The sequence below is a fragment of the Marmota monax genome, unplaced genomic scaffold, assembly GCF_021218885.2.
Source record: "Marmota monax isolate L192 unplaced genomic scaffold, Marmota_monax_Labrador192_F-V1.1 WCK01_AAM20220418_F8-fsc00080, whole genome shotgun sequence".
NCBI lineage: Eukaryota > Metazoa > Chordata > Mammalia > Rodentia > Sciuridae > Marmota > Marmota monax.
The window spans coordinates 2973123-2991306 of NW_026694750.1; the positions used below are offsets into that span (position 1 = coordinate 2973123).

General features: G+C 49.7%; 2 protein-coding genes across 6 annotated transcripts in view; one reads left to right on the plus strand and one right to left on the minus strand.

The window, feature by feature from the left end:
- Nucleotides 1-3181, minus strand: part of Ca6 (carbonic anhydrase 6) — a 60850-nt gene extending 57669 nt beyond the window's left edge. The window contains exon 1 of the mRNA XM_046424753.2: nucleotides 3147-3181. The gene's annotated coding sequence lies outside the window, so the exon portion shown is untranslated. The remainder of the gene's footprint in view (nucleotides 1-3146) is intronic.
- On the plus strand, nucleotides 1139-16526 carry Eno1 (enolase 1). Of its 5 annotated transcripts, none has more exons than XM_046424704.2 (12): nucleotides 1139-1247; nucleotides 5634-5727; nucleotides 7825-7920; nucleotides 9250-9308; nucleotides 11209-11278; nucleotides 11658-11791; nucleotides 12175-12397; nucleotides 13304-13501; nucleotides 14279-14480; nucleotides 14718-14826; nucleotides 15113-15171; nucleotides 16110-16526. In XM_046424704.2, exons 2-12 carry the CDS (start codon nucleotides 5643-5645, stop codon nucleotides 16177-16179), a joined length of 1305 nt encoding a protein of 434 aa, XP_046280660.1. In that variant the 5' UTR covers nucleotides 1139-1247; nucleotides 5634-5642; the 3' UTR covers nucleotides 16180-16526. The 5 variants fall into 5 exon arrangements, with proteins under 5 accessions (XP_046280660.1, XP_046280661.1, XP_058428664.1 ...); XM_046424705.2 differs by lacking the exon at nucleotides 1139-1247 and adding an exon at nucleotides 2883-2995; XM_058572681.1 differs by lacking the exons at nucleotides 1139-1247; nucleotides 9250-9308 and adding exons at nucleotides 3304-3460; nucleotides 8899-8957.
- Nucleotides 16527-18184: the final 1658 nt, after the last annotated feature.

Consider the following 18184-nt stretch of genomic DNA (forward strand, 5'->3'; position numbering starts at 1 on the left):
TTGTATATTGAGCATATACTTTACCACTGAGCTATATACCTGGACCCCTCTTGATCTCTGATGAGGACTGATCATCCTTCAAGATCCTCCCCTGGGAGCCTTCTGCATTCATATAGTATCTTAGCTCTCTGAGAGCCCCTCATCCTTCCCTGATTTTGCTGTCTGACTAGAGACCCTCTTTCATCAAGAGGTATTTCTCAGCTGACCATGGGTTTTCACATAAATACTACGGATACTGGAATCAGTAATAGACTGCTGCAGATACACATTCCTTCAATCTTGGGATCCAATTACAAATATATTGCAGAACTTCAAGATGTGGTATTCCAAAACTGGGCATGTAGCTCAGTGTTAGAGTGCTTGCCCAGCTTGTGTAAAACCCTGGATTCAATCCCCAGCCACACACACACACACACACACACACACACACAATGGCATTCCAATAGCCTTGCACATTCATTCCCCCTCCTTGCACACCAGCTATATGAATGCCTTTGAAAAGTAAAAAAATTGCTCAACAATTTCAGGAAAGTGAAAAGTAACAACTAAATGCCTGTAACAAGGTAAATAGCCTGGTGCTGACTGTTGGCAAATATGAACCCATGGCCTGTAATGGAAGTCCCAGGAGCTGTGAAGATGAAGAGGGCATTTGGCAGCCTGTGGATTTTGGAAATGGTTTGAGAACATCTCTACCAATCATTAACATTTGAGGTGTAACTTGAGGTCAAAGTGCTGGCCCAGAATGCTGCGTGGAGGCCTCCAAGAACGTTGAAACAGCAGCTGTCTGAGATCATGTTCTGCATTTAATTTCTTCCTAGATTCACCAGTTCTGGCCAGACATCAGTTACAAGAGCCCTGTTGGTCTATCTTTATCTAACCATTTTAATGTAAAATAAAAAAAGATTGTTTGGAGCATTTTCAGGACCACACCTTAAAATTGCTCTGAAAAGAAGATCTGTCTGATTTCCTAAGGCTTACAACTCGATTTAGTTGCTGAGTCATGGGGCTGGTTTTATGCAGCCAAAAACTCCAGTGTATTGCTGGTGAAATCAAAAACTGTTTGCAAAATTCATAACATTCTTTAATGAAACATTTTAGTTTCCTGTTGCTTCTTAATCAGGAGCAAATGCCATGGACTTCATAGCCCTTCACTTTTGCCCAATGCTATGGAAACACTGGCCAGGAGCTCCAAGGACCACAATGCTAGAGGTTGAAGAGGAAATGCAGCTTTTGTAGCTGACCAGAAGGTACAATAAATTTATTTGAGCCCCTTTATGGAAGGCAATATGAAAATAGGGAGGTGCATGACATTGCTTTAGCTCTCAGATTTAGACCTGAGAAAACACAAAAATGATCATAATAGAAAATGATCCTTGGGGGCTGGGATTGTGGCTCAGCGGTAGAGTGCTTGCCTAGCACGGGTGGGACCTGGATTCCGGTTCGATCCTCAGCACCACATAAAAGGCATTGTGTTGTGTCCATCTACATCTAAAAAATAAATATTAAAAAAAAGAAAATGATCCTTGGGCTGGGGATATAGCTCAGATGGTAGAGTGCTTCTCTTGCATACACAAGGCCCTGGGTTCAATCCCCAGCACCACAAAAATAAATAAATAAATAAAAAGAAAATGATCCTTGGGGTGGAGTGTGTGAATAGCAGAGCTGATTTAAAAAAAAAAATTTATTTTTTTAGTTGTAAATGAACACAATACCTTTATTTATTTTTATGTGGTGCTAAGGATCAAACCTAGTACCTCACTTGTGTAAGGCAAGCGTTCTACCACTGAGCCACAACCCTAGCCCCCACAGAGCTGATTTTTAATAGTTATCAGGTTTATGTGTATGCTAGTTACTGGGAATTGAACTGAGGGGCACTTTACCACTGAGTTACCATTTCCAGCCCTTTTTTTGAAATGTTGAAAGAGTCTCTGCTAAGTCACCCAGGGTGGTCTCAAATTTGGGTCCTCCTACTTCCACTTCCCAAATTGCTGGAATCACAGGTATGTGCCAATTAGCTCTATCAGTTCTTTCTTGATTGGAAAGATAAAAATGACCCCACCCAATACTTCCTGTTTTTCATTTGCCAAACCACCATGGAATATTACTTGTCTTGAACCTTCTGGCCTATTCAATCCCAAGTCATTATATGTATGTTCACAAGTAAATCTGATCTAATGCCCGGGGGGTGGGGAGGATGAGGGGATATGAAATTTCCTTTTAAAATGCAACATTAGCCGGGCACACCTGTAACCCCAGAGGCCTGGAGGCTGAGACAGAAGGATGTGAGTTCAAAGCCAGCCTCCGCAATGGAGATGCTAAGAAACTCAGTGAGACCCTGTCTCTGAATAAAATACAAAATAGGATTGGGGATGTAGATCAGTTGGTCGAGTGCCCCTGAGTTCAATTCCAGGCACCAAAGAAAAGAAAAATCATTAGAAAGGGCTGAGAGCTAGCTGAGAGATAAAGTTTGTGCCTACATGCCTGAGGCCCTGGGTTCAAGCCGCAGCAACAACAAAAAGTCTGAGTTGCGGGCTGGGGTTGTTGTTCAGTGGTAAAATGCTTGCCCAGCATGTGTGAGGCTCTGGATTCCATTCTCAGCACCGCATATAAATAAATGAACAAAGGTTCAACAACTAAAATATACATATATGTAAATAAAATTGAGTAACAACAAGGGAAAGTGAATCTGCCTTTGGCTACCTTGGCTTGAGACTCGCGTCTAAACCGGGGAGCAAGGACAAAGAGACGGGGTCACCTTGGCGGGTGGCTAGCGGCAGCCAGGCCCCGCAGCGAGGCACGCAGGCGCACGTGGCCCGCGGGCCCCTCGCGAGAGTGGAGCGCGGGCGCAGCCGCTCAACGTCTGGACCCCGCGGGCTTCTCCAAAACCTCGTGGCCACACTGAGGCAGCAGAAGGGCCGGGCCAAGAAGGTCGTCACCAAGGTCGTGGGCCGGACGTGTAGTGCCAGAGCGACGCCGAGTGCGTGCAGGACTCGGAGTACGTGCCGGAGCCCCAAGTCCTAATGCCGGCCGCGCCGCCACGCCCCTCCCCGGGGCCCCGGCTGCGCCGGCCCCCGCTCGGCTCAGGGGGTCCCAACGCAGGGGGCTCACCCAAACCCCGCCACAGACGCTAGGGACCCAGGGCCTACCATGTCCTCCAGCCCCACGTCCCGGGTCGTCGCCCCCCCCTATTTTCTGGCCGCGGCGGCAGCCGCAGTCCCACCCCTTCCCGGGAGGCGAGGACCAGAGTGGCGGCGCGCCTGGCCAATGGCGAGGCGACGGTGAGGGGGCGTCCCCCGGAGGCGGGAAGGGGCGGGGCCTCTGGGGCTGCGTAGGAAGTCGGGGCGGTGGCGCAGAGAGCAGGTCGCGGACTCCGGGCGCAGGTACCTCTCCGGCTTAACGCTCTTCTCGGTGTCTGCAGCACCCTCCGCTTCTTTCCTTGCAGACGAGATCCAGCAGCCAGGTAGGGGCCCTTGGGAGGAGCTGCAGTGTAGGCGGCGCGGGGTTTCCAGCTTCGGGGGCGGGCGTCATCAGAGGCGGCGGGCTTAGCTCGCGGGGCGGTGGGCACGTGCAGGCTCCCGGCCCCGGCGGGGAACGGCGGGGCCGGGCGGGGCGGGAGGCTGGGGTGCGGCGGCGGGCGCACCTGTGGGACGCGGGCTTCTCTGCGTGGGGGAGGGTGCGGGTCAGCGAGTGATCGCGGGGCGGGCTAACTGGGCCCGGAAAGTCCGCAGCGCACGCGACCCACGCGTGGCGGGGAACTGGAGGGCGCTTCTCCATCAGTAGCCGAGTGCAAGGTTCGCGGGAGGGAGAGACCTGGCCCGGGTGCGCGTTCCAGCCGGGCTCTAACCAAAGTGGAGGGAGGGGCAGGACCCGAAGAAAGGCCCGGGACGTGCCCTTCCTCCCCTCCCCCCGCGGCGGCCCCGCGCCCTCCGCGCCTCGCGGTCTGCAGCCCAGCATCTTGGTGGCCACCCCGTCGCTGCTCCGCTACAACGGCGGGCGGTATTTCTTAGGTGCTTGAGGAAGCTGCAGCAGAGACGTTGGATAATTGGGAAGTCCTTCAGCGGACCTCGCCCAAGTTGGGCAAGAGCTTCCTGGCCACCCTCGGGCCCTGCTCAGACTTAGAAAGGATGCTTTTAAGAAAGCTTCCTGCTCCCTGTGGCCTCCACGTGGTCTTCTTCCGTCGGGGTCCACTTGTGCTGCCCCCTGGCTGGGAGTTAAATCCAAGCAGCTAAAAAGGATATGTCGCCTTTTCCTTTCACATCATGAAATTATTTCATCTTACATCGATAAAATGAATCCAAATGATGAGGTACTGAAATAAAGATGTGCTTAAACGTGCACCCAAAATCTACAGTGTAAATGTGGATGCTGAATTGTTATGCAGATTCATAATTTGCCAAACTCAAAGTTAACTAGAAATTTAAAGAATATCCAAATAAGTGCCTTTTTGGAATATGGATTAACTTTAACTTGTCTAGTGAACAGAAATCCATTGTTGCACCCACAACAAAACCACAAAAGTGGGTTCCTAATCTAATTCTAAAGTTTAAAAGAAAAAATGCCCCTCTCTCCTCAGAACCCTTCAGAGATGTCGGTGGGGAGTCCAGCTAGATAATGGCTCCTGAACACTAATCTGGTTCCTCTTGTCCACTTCAGTTTTACAGATTGTTGGATTAGTTTCTTTTTTGGTGAGCCCCAAAGGAAAAAAGTAAGAAAAGGCATTCTTTTAGGACTTTCATTATTATTTTAAAGATGTTTTCAAAGAAGGCTTCATCCCTTGGTGTTCACAGAACCTTTCCTCTTTTTACAAATCAAAACATTCACAGTTAAGTTTTTGAGAGGAGATGATATCTCCTATTTTGCTAAAGACCCAATACTGCGAAATCTGAAAGTCCCAGAAAGTGACAAGAGCAGTTTTTCCTGGCCTCCACACTCAATATTTCTAATTCTCAAATTTCTACTAATTCAACCTCCTACTGTTACTTCAATTTTAATTTAATAAACCATGCCCTAAATTTTTCATTCTCCGTTACACTACAAACCAGATTCCCTCCTGCCTCCCTCTTGGCATTATCCTAGAAGGTTTTGCTTGTGACCTTCATGTCCCTCCTTCCTAGCTATTTGTTCTTGGTCCCTTTCCTTTCCCAGGCCAACCCTCATTGTTAACTGATGACAGTGACCCATTTCAGAGACATTCTGCATGCCAGCACACATTAATCTTAACAGTTGGATTTATTTCTCTCTGGTGCACACATTCTTGGGTTTCAGTTTTTGCTCCCTCCTCCTCCATTTGTTTAGTGCTGGGGATTGAACCAGGGTCTGCTTGTGCTGAGTGACATGTGAGGCTACCCCATTCTCCAGCTTTTCTTTTTTGCCAGTGCTGGGGATCAAGCCCAGGGCCTAGAACAGTGAAGGCAAGTGCTCCACCACTGAGCTGCACCCATAGACCTCTGACTTATTTTTGAGGAGCAGTTCCCACTGCTTTCCAGCAGGATTGTCTCCACTAAGCAATGTTCATACATCCAGTGTTTTGTCCAGTGCAGACCCTTCTGGTCCAGGAGCCCTCAGAACCTTTAAATGAATGAGCAAATGTTGCATTGTGTTTTATGTAAAATATGGATTGTGTTTCCCCACAGAGATTCACCATGTCTATTCTGAAGATCCATGCCAGGGAGATCTTTGACTCTCGTGGGAATCCCACTGTTGAAGTGGACCTCTACACCTCAAAAGGTATGTGCCACCTTTCTTTCCTTACTTCCTTCTACCATGCTTTATTTAAAAATCTGCCTTATGATGGCAATGATGAGCCTGTTAATGCTGCAGCTTTTCTCACTGGTCTGCACGTGTATGTGCTAGACACATTCCTGAAGCATCAGGGGATTGTAAGGCAAGAAGTCCTGGTCTTTTAAATTTTTCATTTTGAGACAGGGTCTCACTAAGTTGCCCAGACTGGCCTAAAGCTGCAATCCTTCTGCCTTGGCTTCCTCACCACATTCAGTGCTTCTTAATATTAAAGCAAATTCTTGCTGGATGCAAGGTCAGTGGTGCCTTGAGACCTTGTCCCTAAAAGGTCCCATCACTTGCTGTTGGCTGCACAGCTCACTGTGACCAAATAAGCAGATTGAGTGTGATTTGGTGATCTCTCCTTGAGAGGCTAAAGGGGAGGGGTGTGTCTGTCCATTGCTCTTGAGCCCCCGGTCAGGGACAATTCAGAGGCTCTTATTGTCACCTGGCTGTAAGTCCCCCTGGGAAGTTTTCCCATGTAAAGAAAGCATTGACATGGGGACTCCTAAAAACTTCCACTTCAGGAATAAAATCCAGTGCTTCTCTGTAGCCCTGTGTCACCTCCACCAGTGTCCTGGCTGCTTTATACATGACATGGATGTGGTGGGTGTGGTTGGAAGAGCCTCAGGCAACGTCTCACTTAGCAATGCAGAGCTCACCAGGGCCTGCCAGTCAGAGCTGAGTCACAAGCCTGGAACTGGAACCCAGTCCTTCCCTTCCTGTCTTCCCCCAGCGCCTCCCAACACGGAGGATTCTGGAGTCTCATTTCATTCCCCAAGAGCCTGTGGTGGGCAGTCTGGTTTCTTTTAGGCATGTGCTCTGTGGGGAAGACCCAGGGTTCTTGTAGGATGCTATGAATAGTCTTTCTTGAGATACCTGGCTCATTCAGCAGGTGGAACTTTCCACTTGGAAATTGGTTGACTTTAAAAAGACGCCAAGCCCTGGAAGACTGTTGGGAGAGGGCATCTTTTAAAAAACACGGGATGATGGGGTTTTTTTTTTTTTTTTAATATTTATTTTTTCAGTTCTTGGTGGTGCTGAGGATCGAACCTGGGCTGCACGCATGCCAGGCGAGCACGCTACCATTTGAGAGATGATAGATTTAGGAGTTCCCACCCACCTTTCTTTTTTTCTGACATATTTGGAGCTTCTTTAAATTCATAGCAAAATGTAAGCGCTGCCCCACCCAAACACTCAGGGCCCCCCCAACCACCACCCACTATCAGCATTCCCCACCAGAGTGGTGCTTTGTTTCAGTCGGTGAGCCCACTTCACTGTGCCCTCACCCAGACTCCATGGACTCCATTCACTCTTGCTTTCTTCTTCCCTGATCAGTGGCAGGTGGGTTGTGACCTGGCTGTGTCCTGCTGATCAGTCAGTCATTGCAGATCACCAGGTTTAAACTCTGGTGGTGTGTGTTTGTTTTTCCCTTGTCACCCATTTGCCTGCATGTCCCCACACCTCGCCAGCCCCTTGCAGCCCTCAGATGGGGGATTCCTTACAACTTGAGAAAGTCCAGAGGTGGCCATCCCTGTGCCTCTCCAGGAAGAGCCTGGGGGCTGGTTTCTGTAGTTGCAAGATTGTGGTTCAGTGTTACCTGGTGTTTCTGAACTAGTACCTTTTATTGTCTTTTGTTCCTTCTTTTCCCCAGTCCACCCTAATTTCCAGTTTCCTGTTGGGCAGAGAACCCCAAAATAGCATTGATCCCGGTCCAAACTGAAACAAATGAGCCATAGAACATCTTCCATTCCCTTCCTGGCTCCAGTTCTGTTTTTGTTGGGCAGAGCTTCCAGTGGCCGACACACCAGCTGTAGGCTTGTTAGAGATGCAGGCCTTTGACTTCCTCCTGTGTCTGCATTTGCCTATGTGCACATTCAGGTCTGAGGAGCTCCTGTGGTTTGCGGTAGGGGCTGCCCAGACGGTAGAAGGAAATAACAGTGCAGTGTTTCCCAGTGACAGATGCTGCCCGTGAGTAGGAAGGAACTTGGACTTGTGTTCTTGCTCTGTTTCTTAATTACAATATATTTTTTTCCTTTCCTCCAGGTCTCTTTAGAGCTGCTGTGCCCAGTGGGGCCTCAACTGGTATCTATGAGGCCCTAGAGCTCCGGGACAATGACAAAACTCGCTACATGGGGAAGGGTAAGGCTTGGAGCCCACACCTACCTCTGCAGTGAGTCTGAGCTAGCTTCCTGTCCCTAGCCCCCTCCTGCCCTTTCCCAAACCCACCCCTTCTCCCTGTTTTGAGGGGTAATGAGTAGTATATCCCCTCTATAGTCAGAATAAGCACTGTGCCAGCATATGGGAGAGCCAGCAGAGCTGGCTTATTGGTTTTGGGGTTCCCAAGCCTGGGAATTTGGGCCAGGAGTTTTAGTGCTTCTGTCTATTTATTGCTCTTCTCTCCGGTCTGGAATACTCCTTCCTAGTCAGGCCACAGACCCCAGGCATGAAAAGAAGGCCTGCAGCCTCTACCAAGGGAATGTCTCCCCTCCTCCCATTGCATCTGGGCCTTCTGACCCAGGCCTGCCATTGACAGGAGCCTTCTGATGAGTCATTACAATTGGTTTTCTGTGGACTTGATTCACACAAGCACTGCTCTGGTTTAGGCAGACTCTGGTTGACTGTGTGCAGTTTGACTTGTTATTTTTATGCACCTTTGACCTTTCTGGAGATGGAAGCCCAGTACCCATGTCACAACAAAGCACAGAGGGCTAGACTATGTCTTCTCAACAGGGTGATAACGGTCCTCAGGATCTGAGAATTGGTTCATTTGGGTTGGGCAGACATTTATAACATAATCATAAACAGGTGCTATAGCACATCTGGAATATTAAGATTTCAGGGGAATAGCAACTGGGGAATATCCAAAAGGGCCACAGGGAAGGGCAGTTGTGAAGTTGGCTGAGGAACACAGCAGAAGGGAAGGCCGTGTGTCCCCTCCCACTTGGTGAGAGCTGTCTCCACGTAGGCATACTACCCTGTTCAGTAGGCCAGCATCAGAAGATACACCCAGACCCTGACACTCCTGGCCCTCCTGTCTCTGCTCTCTCCCATCCTGTCCTTTACAGCCTCTTCTCTTCTGAGTCTCTCTTTCCTTCTATGTCCACCTCTACTGGGCAGGCGTCTCCAGACCCGTTAAGTATGTTAATGAGTTCCTGGCGCCAGCCTTGTGCACTCAGGTAACCGTTGGGCATCGTCTAGTGTGCGGCTGGTGTTTCCAGTGCATGGTCTTGCAAACTAACCTCAGAATATTCTGAGCTGGTTGCTCTTTGTGCAGCTCTAACCCCTTGGTGTCCTAGGTAAGAGCACTCAGACTGGGCTGGAAAGTTGATTCTAGGGGAATTAGGGTGGAATTTTCAAGAGGTCAGGAGGGTCTTGGTGGTCTTCTGGATCTGCATAACCACTGCTTTTCCAGCAGTGCTGCTCAAGCCTGTATTTATTAATGTAATTTGATTTGATTATTCCTTCTAGGTGTCTCAAAGGCTGTTGAGCACATCAATAAAACTATTGCACCTGCCCTGGTTAGCAAGGTAGGACCTTCTCCTAGTAACTAATGCACATCAGTACCAATTGGGCAAGTTCCAGGCCCAGGGCCTCTTCTGTTCACAGAGCTTATTCTGAGAGCTGTGGAAGCCAGTTGGATTCCCGTTGTGCTTGGGAGTGTTTTGTGCATGAACAATCTAACCTGCTCCCTGTCTAGTGTCCACTTCTAATAGCATCTGGAACTGGACCAGAGGAATGAAGAGCACTCCAGAGCCCTTGATTTTCTCCCCCACCCCCTTCCCTGCAACTGTCTTGATAGAACTTAGGTCCAAATTTGTTGTTTGTTTGTATTTGTTTTTATAGTGCTAGGGATTGAACCTGAGGCCCGTGTGTGTAAGACTCTGACTCAAAAATCAAAGGGCTAGGGCTGTGGCTCAGTGGTAAATCCCCAGTACCTACATAAAAACATAAATTCAGTAGGTGAAACAAAAGGAGAGGTGCTGTAGGTAAAATAGGGCTGGGGACCTGACAACCAACCTCAGGGATTTTTGTCTCAACTTCCTGTGGCCCTTCATTCTCTCTGCTGTGCTCCCCAGATGGGAAGGGTCAGCTCACGCTGTCCAGACCAGCCACAGCAGTCTCCTGCTTCTCCTGGCATCGGGTCCTTCCGCATCTGCCCTGTGTGCCGATGGGAAGAGGGTGTTCCTTTGCCTTCAGGGTCTCCGACTTGCTTATTCTGGCCTTTGTGGCACTGTCTAATTAGTCCTACCTGTGAGTCCCTAGATGAAATTTCCTCATTACCACTCAGCCTACATCACCCTCTGTTCTGGTCTCCTGAGCACCTCCTCGTGCTCCTTGTTCTGCCCTTCTGTGCCCTCAAATGGCAAGGCTAAGGCAGGGCCCCTCCAGGAAAACTTTTAGCTGAATTGTTTATGAGGATATGTAAGGGACATTACATATAAAACCATACATCATTAGGTTGGATTATAAAGTTTTTTTAAAAAAATATTTTTCAGTTTTCGGTGGACACAAAATCTTTATTTTTTTGTGATGCTGAGGATCGAACCCAGCGCCTCGCGCATGCCAGGCGAGCACGTTACCACTTGAGCCACAAAGTTTTTATAAAGTTTTTAAAACAGTGCTGAAGCTAAATTTATTATCTTGGTACCAGGGGTTGAACCCAGGGGTGCTTAACCACTGAACCACATCCCCAGCCCTTCGCATTTTGAGACAGGGTCTCACTAAGTTTCTTAGGACTTCCCTAAGTTGCCAAAGTAGTTGTAGATGGTCACCTTTATTTTTTATATGGTGCTGGGAATCTAACCCAGTGCCTCACAACATGCTATGCAAGTACTCTACTGATGAACTACAACCCCAGTCCCAAAACTGTTGCTTTCAAGGCGCTCATTTTGGGAGTGGGGTGGTAGTTCAATGGTGAGGTGCTTATCTCACACTTATGTTAAGTGGTTTTAGACAACCTGCAAAAATCACAATCCCATCAGAGAATGGCTGTCATTTGGTCTTAGCCAAGAGAGGCAGCCACAAACCCAGCTTTTGCAAGGCCCAGCTTATTTGAGTGAACAGTGAGCTTTGTTATTTATTGCCCCTAAAGACTTACTCTTGTTTGTATTAATAGCTTACATAGCATGTGCCAGGCAAGTCTGTCTGGTATATGTGACCCTGGACTCAGGAGGTAGGCTGTACAGCCTCCATTGTTGGCCAAGAGAAATGCCAGACACCATAAAGCAAGTAAAAGGCAGTCTGTGTGTTTGTTTTTTGTTTTCTTTTGGTGCTGAGGAGAGGACCCATGGCCCCTACACACTGAGTACATACTACCATATGAGCACAGAATTGATTGTGACTCTGCACCATTCCAAAGTTTGATGGATTTCATGGCAGAGAGCAAAGATTCTGTGGTTGGCCCTCACCCTCCTCTCTCCCCTGCAGAAACTGAATGTTGTGGAGCAGGAGAAAATTGACAAACTGATGATCGAGATGGATGGAACAGAAAACAAATGTGAGTGGCCTGAGTTACCAAGTCTTTGCTGGGGATGATTGGGATCTCCTGGAGACCTTTTTAAAAGCTCAGGAAGAGGCTGTGCAATCCAGAACTAGAAACTTGGTTACAGGCTGACTCTTCTGTTTCTTTGCCTCACCTTGAGAAGTCACATGCTCGATTCTGGAGTATAACCAGGAGACAGCAGGAAGAGGCTCTTGGGAAATAGGTGGTCCATGTGACATGCCATTTAAACTTTGGAATGAGAGATCAGGAAAGGAACCTACCTGCTCTAAATGCCATCTGAGGTAGCACAGCTGGGGGGCGACTCACAGGTGAAGGCCAGTGACAGAGAGTTTGGTGAATCAGAAGCCCCTTAATTTAACTAATTCCATTCCAGCTAAGTTTGGTGCGAATGCTATCCTGGGTGTGTCCCTTGCTGTCTGCAAAGCTGGTGCTGTAGAGAAGGGGGTGCCTCTATACCGCCACATCGCCGACTTGGCTGGCAACTCAGAAGTCATCCTGCCAGTTCCGGTGAGTGGCTCGTTGGAACTTTTTTTAAATGGGGGGGTGGGAGTTCTTCCTGGGGATACAAGAGCCCCTGTGCCTTGATTTCCTAAACGTGATTCCCAGCACAGCGGATATAAGGGGGCCCTGAAGGTCTCAGCCTCAAAGAGCAGCCCTCTGCCCTTTGCTAAGTGCATGATCAGTGACCTCCCATCTCCCTGTGCCCAGGCCTTTCTTTGGGACTAGCAGTGTTTTCCTTGTCAGGGTGAGAGTGCACTTGTGTAGCGGCTCCTCCTGATGGGAACTGTCGCAGTTCTTAGGTCCTAGTGAGCATTCCACAGCCATCCTTGGAGCCTGCCTCCTCTGTGACCCAGATGGTAACTGGAGGGTTTGCGGGTACCTCTCTGTAGGCGTTCAATGTGATCAACGGTGGTTCTCACGCTGGTAACAAGCTGGCCATGCAGGAGTTCATGATCCTCCCTGTGGGCGCTGGGTGCTTCAAGGAGGCCATGCGCATTGGAGCAGAGGTCTACCACAACCTGAAGAACGTCATCAAGGATAAATATGGGAAAGATGCCACCAATGTGGGCGATGAAGGCGGGTTTGCTCCTAACATTCTGGAGAATAAAGAAGGTAAAGATGCTGGAGGACCTGCCATTGGGGCGCAGGAGTAAGACCCTGTGGACAGGGTTGGGAGGGAAGTTTCCATCTGGGGACTCATTGGGTAGGGGCCAAAATAAGCCAGAGACCAGAAGGCAAAGGAGTACCTTCCTTCCCATCAGTGCACAGGGCAAGTTCAGTGGTGGTAGAACCCAATTAGGAGGCTGTGGCTGATGTGAGCTGCCTGGGCTGGCCCCAGACTTGCCATCCTCCTGCCACAGCCTCCCATGTAGCTGGGATTGCAGGCATGCACAGCCATAGGAAGCTTAAGAGGAGACCCTGGTCCTGCCTTGGTTTAGCTGTGGGAGATCTGTACAGGGCAGATTCTCCCTGATGTTTAGTGTGTGTCTTTTTTGAACATTGCCCTTTTTTTTTTTCCTGTTCTTTTGATGGTGGTGCTGGGGATCAAAGCCAGGCCTTGTGTATGCTGGGCAAGAGCTCTACCACTGAGCCACCCCCCTAGCCTGCTTCCTTCCTTTTGAATGGTTTAACCTAAGAGCTTGGAGGGGGTCTTTGAGCAGGAGCCTCGGGGCTATGAGGCAGCCCTTAGTCCTGATCTCGGTGGAACAGCCTGGAGATGGCCCTTGCTGCCCAGGACTCCCTCTTGGATCCCAGCCTCGGCTCTATTTAAAGCCTGTCCTTGGTACAGCTGATCTCTGCTAGTCTCACTGTAACTGTATCCTGGACATCTCAGCTGTCCTAGGTGCTGAATTTGAGAGCATTTGTCCATGAGAAAGGGCTATTTTCTTAGGTGATGCTTGAGGGACAGAAGGAAATAACTGGTGTCCTCAGAGCTGATAGTTGGGGCAAGCTCCTGGTCCTATTCTGGTTCCCACGTGGCCACCGTCTATGTTACCACACTGCTGCTCCTCTCCCCAGCCTTGGAGCTGCTGAAGACCGCCATCGGGAAGGCTGGCTACACTGACAAGGTTGTCATCGGCATGGATGTGGCTGCCTCTGAGTTCTACAGATCTGGGAAGTATGACCTGGATTTCAAGTCTCCTGATGACCCCAGCAGGTACATCACACCTGACCAGCTGGCTGATCTGTACAAGTCCTTTGTCAAGAACTACCCAGGTGAGTGCTCTACGGAATGCCCACATGCCTCCCCAAGCGGGGGTTTCTGGGTAATGAACATAGCACACATAACAGTGGTTCCTACTGTGGAGAGGACTCTAGGACATGGTCCTTTCAGTACCAGCAGGGACATCGTGTGAAGAGGTGTGCACCTTAGACGCTGTCACCACAGCCGCAGAGGGCAGATGCAGTCCACACTCCCTCGCACAGGGGGAAGCCAAGCTGTGGGTCCTTCGTGGCCCTGTGAGCAGGCTGTGCTGTACCTATTGCACAGAGGATAGGGACTGCCCCTGCCGTTTTGCAGAAGAAACTGAAGGCACAGACTGTTATGATAACTTGCCCAAGGGTGCACAGCAACTGGTGGGGCAGGAGTTCAGACCCAGAAGTCTAACTCCCTTAGTTAATTGTTGCACTTGGGAACTTTGGATTGAGCCCAGACCCAAACTCAGGCCTTCATGCTTTTTAAAAATACTGTGGTACTGGGGGTTGAGCCCAGGGCCTCGTGCATAATGGATGGGTGCTCTACCTGTGTGCTTATTCTCAGTGATACTACATAAACCTGCCATCTAGGCAGGTAAATATTCCCCTTTAAGAGAAAAACCCTATGGGCCCAGGCTAGCCACCTTTGTGCTGCTGCAGCTTTGGTAGGCAGTGTTTTCCTCTCACAGGCACTGTCTGTGCTGTGAGAGGCCTGGAGCGGGGGCTGTGAGCCGAGGAGCAGGGCTCCAGCTGTGCGGCCCAGAGGCCAGCTCACTGACAGTGTGTCTCCTTCCCTAGTGGTGTCTATCGAAGATCCCTTCGACCAGGACGACTGGAAAGCGTGGCAGAAGTTCACGGATAGTGCAGGCATCCAGGTGGTGGGCGATGATCTCACTGTGACCAACCCCAAGCGCATTGCCAAGGCTGTGAGCGAGAAGTCCTGCAACTGCCTCCTGCTCAAAGTCAACCAGATCGGCTCAGTGACTGAGTCCCTCCAGGCGTGAGTGCCTCGCAGGGGTGACTAGGGTACCCTGAAAGTGTAGTAGGGTTCACAGCTGAACACCAAAGTAGGTGGTGGCACCATGGGGGGCTGGGGTGTTGAGCAGACTGTTCCCCAACCAGGAGGCTAACGCCAGGGTTTGATTGACCTGGGGCTGCGGCAGCTTCACCCCCTGTTGCTGGGCTCTGGTGAGGGCGGGCAGGGAGCTCATGCTGTCTCGGATTTGTCGCACTTCAGGTGTAAGCTGGCCCAGTCCAACGGCTGGGGCGTCATGGTGTCTCATCGCTCTGGGGAAACTGAGGACACCTTCATTGCCGATCTGGTGGTGGGACTCTGCACTGGGCAGGTGAGGGCTCCTTAGGCAGAAGGTTTGTCCTGATTTCCTGAGATGTCAGTTCCCTGGGAAGACCCAAAGCCCGAATGTGGGTGGGAGCTGATGGTTCTGCCTCTTGTTGATACTGTCCTCTGTACAGCTGCCATGGCTAACAATCCTGAACAGAACAGGGTCACAAATGCCCTGCCTGGATGCTTTGCCCCTCCATGTTCTTAGGGTCCTCCTTAAAAATTGTTCTCCACTGTGGTGCCCTCCCGTTGCCCCACAAGCAAGCACAGCCTTTGCTTTCTCCCTGCAGATCAAGACTGGTGCACCTTGCAGATCTGAGCGCTTGGCCAAGTACAACCAGCTCCTCAGGTAAAGAGGCTTCCCTGAGAGGGCTGGGGCCAGGGTCTGCACTAAGCGTGGTGCCCTCCACTTCTGGTCTGGGGGTGTGTGCACTGGGCACATATCACAGGAAATCAGGCCTGGGGTTGGCACAGGGCCAGCACAGACTCTCAGGTGCCTGACGATGCCAGGCCATAGCAAAAGCCTGTTTCATCCGTGCTGCCCTTTTCTGGTGGGAGGCAGAACTGGATCCCTTTGACAGTCATAACTGTTCCACCTTACTTGGTCTTGAGGATAGGAAACCAGGGCCATGTGGGTGGGTGTGCGTGCTGTTGTGTGCTGCTGGATGCCCTGGCCCCCTTTGCTGTCTCCTTGTGTCTTGGGGAGTCCCAGGACACAGGAACACTTGTCCCTTTTATAAGTTACTTTTTCTGCACTTTGAGGGAAAAGGAGCATCTATTTTAAAACTTCTCCCACATTATTCTTTCTTCAAAACTTTACCCTGAAAGGTTTCAATGCATTCAGAAAAGCCACTCTCCCTATTATATGGCCCCTGTGTAGCAGTGATTCTGTTCCCCCATCATCTCAAGATTCCTGTTCATTATGGGCACCAGGACCCAAATAGTGCCTTGTGTCTTCTAATAATTTCCCCCCCTCCTTTTTTCCCAAGATGTTTATTGAGGAAACTGGGTGATTCTCTCATTTAAAAAAAAAAAAATGTTAAGAATTTTGTATTCCCAAAGTGCTCATACTGGTGTCTGCTCTCTGCCCTTCAGAGGGGAGGGGGAGGGGGAGGGGAGCGGAGCAGCTGCTCCTGGCTTGCTGGGAACAGCCGGGTTCAGGAATGAGTTGGATAGGCCAGAAGGGGTTCCCATTTTCTGGGAGTCCCTGCTGCACTTGAGAAATAAGCCTCCTGTGTTGACCAGCCCTCCTCACTCCCTCTCCGTTTATCTTTTGTGCCTTCCAAGAATCGAAGAGGAGCTGGGTGACAAGGCGAAGTTTGCCGGCAGGAAATTCCGAAACCCCCTGGCTGAGTAAGCTGGGGCAGGCCTGAGCCCTCGGCACTGTCTGGAGATTAGATCCTCAATTAGATTCTCCTCCTGACTTAGCGTGGACAGCTCGAGCCCCCACCAGTGCTTGTGGGGCCTTTGGTGGTTAGCTCCCCTCTCCCACCACTAGTTCCTTAGTGCTCCTGCAGAAGCCAAGGTGACCACCCAGAGCCCTGTTGGAAACCCTCACAGTGTAATCATGTGACTGGCCTGAATCATCGTTCTCAGCTTGCTTCCCACCAGGTGTCCAGAACTATGTGCTCCTCCAGTGTGGCTACAGGCAAGGTCCCCAGTGGTTTCATATGCAAAATAAATAGCCTCAGTGACCCATAAGAACACTGCCTCTGTGTGTGTGTGAATGTGTGAGAGAGACATGGTTCCTAGGGCCCTTAGGGCAGTGGGGTACAAACCTGGAAAAGCTGGAGGCTTTAGTTTGTGTCTGTGGAGGGCGTATGCACCTTAAGGAAGATGAAGGTCCATGAACAGCGAGTGTGCCAAGGCATGCTGGTTCCCAGAGTTAAGCACAGAAGCGAAGCTATTAGAGGAGACCTGAAGGATGTCCAGGCCACCACCAAGTGGTTGTGCAAGCCAGAGGAACTCCCTTCCCAGTGGTCAGTGCTGCTGGCTCTGTTTGGGTCGGGGAGCAGGTGGAATGATTCAAAAACAGCTCTTGGGAGGGCAAGGGGAAGATCTAGGAGGTCCTGGAACCTCAAAGTCCGTTCCTAAGTTCTTTAAAGTGCTCTTATCTACCTGCAGCTAATGCCCACCTCATCTTCATGTTGCAGAAGGCACAGTTGTAGGATGATGTTCAACACGCATGAAAAATACATTTATTTAAATGAAAGGTGGAATGCTGTGGTAGCTACCTGCCCCTTGAAGAGGTCTTATATTAACATTTTTCTTCCCCTGAAATAAATTGGTCAAAGAAAGTAACTTGAATTGTATTTTAATACAGTGCATAGTTGGGGACTAGGAGGCCCACTTTATATTCATTTTTAGTTTTAGGTGGACACAATATTTTTTTTTTTTTATTATTTTTACGTGGTGCTGAGAATCGAACCCAGTACCTCATGCAGGCTAGGCGAGCATGCTACCCCTTGAGCCACATCCCCAGACCCAGGAGGCCCCCTTGTGGATGTTTTGTGTTCATGGCTCCTTCAGTCAGGATTTAACCCAAGGAACCATCACGATGAGGAGCAACACATAAAGAACTGGATTTTGTGCTGGGGGGTGCCTGGTGGAGCAAGTGGGAGGCCCTCAGGCAGCCAGTCGGCAGGGATGGAGCCGCAGGGCACAGGGGAAGCTGTCCTTTCACTGGGCTGGGATTGTGGCTCAGCAGTAGAGCACTCACTTAGCACTGGTGGGACCCGGGTTCAATTCTCAGCACCACATAAAAATAAAGGCATTGTGTTGTGTCCATCTACAAAAAAGATTTATTTCCCCTTTCTCCCCCCCCCCCTTCCTTTAAAAAAAAAAGTCACTGATCTGAGGCTGGGATTGTAGCTCAGTGGTTGAGCACTTACCTAGCATGTGTGAGGCCCTGGGTTTGATTTTCAACATTATATAAAATAACATTGGCAACTAAAAAAATATATCTTAAAGAAAGGTTACTGATCCAGGTACAGTGGTGTACAATCTGTCATCCCAGCTACTTGGGAGGCTGAGGCAAGAAGATTTCAAGTTCAAAGCCAGCCTTGGCAACTTACTGAGACCCTATCTGAGAAAATTAAAAGATCTGATGTTGTTGCTCAGTGGTTGAGTGCTTGCAGCTGTGGACAATGTCACAGTAATGCTTAGTTTGGTACTGGGATCATGCTCAAGTTGACAACCATTGGTGTTTTTAAATTTGGTTTAATGTCACATTTTCTGACTACTAGATAAAGGCACTGATTGCTCTTGAGGTCAGGGGCAAGTAGAGATAGCACCTTTCCAACCTACTCAACCCCAGAAGAAGGCTGCTAAGTCAGGGCTAGGGGCATTTCGGTTGCAGGTTG

What these genes read in the sequence shown, in the direction of transcription:
- Eno1 (XM_046424704.2), top strand. Translation starts at nt 5,643, where the DNA reads ATGTCTATTCTGAAGATCCATGCCAGGGAGATCTTTGACTCTCGTGGG. An exon ending in GGATGGAACAGAAAACAAAT is followed by an intron (nt 11,279 to 11,657) that starts GTGAGTGGCCTG and finishes ATTCCATTCCAG; the next exon opens with CTAAGTTTGGTGCGAATGCT. An exon ending in AAGTCATCCTGCCAGTTCCG is followed by an intron (nt 11,792 to 12,174) that starts GTGAGTGGCTCG and finishes ACCTCTCTGTAG; the next exon opens with GCGTTCAATGTGATCAACGG.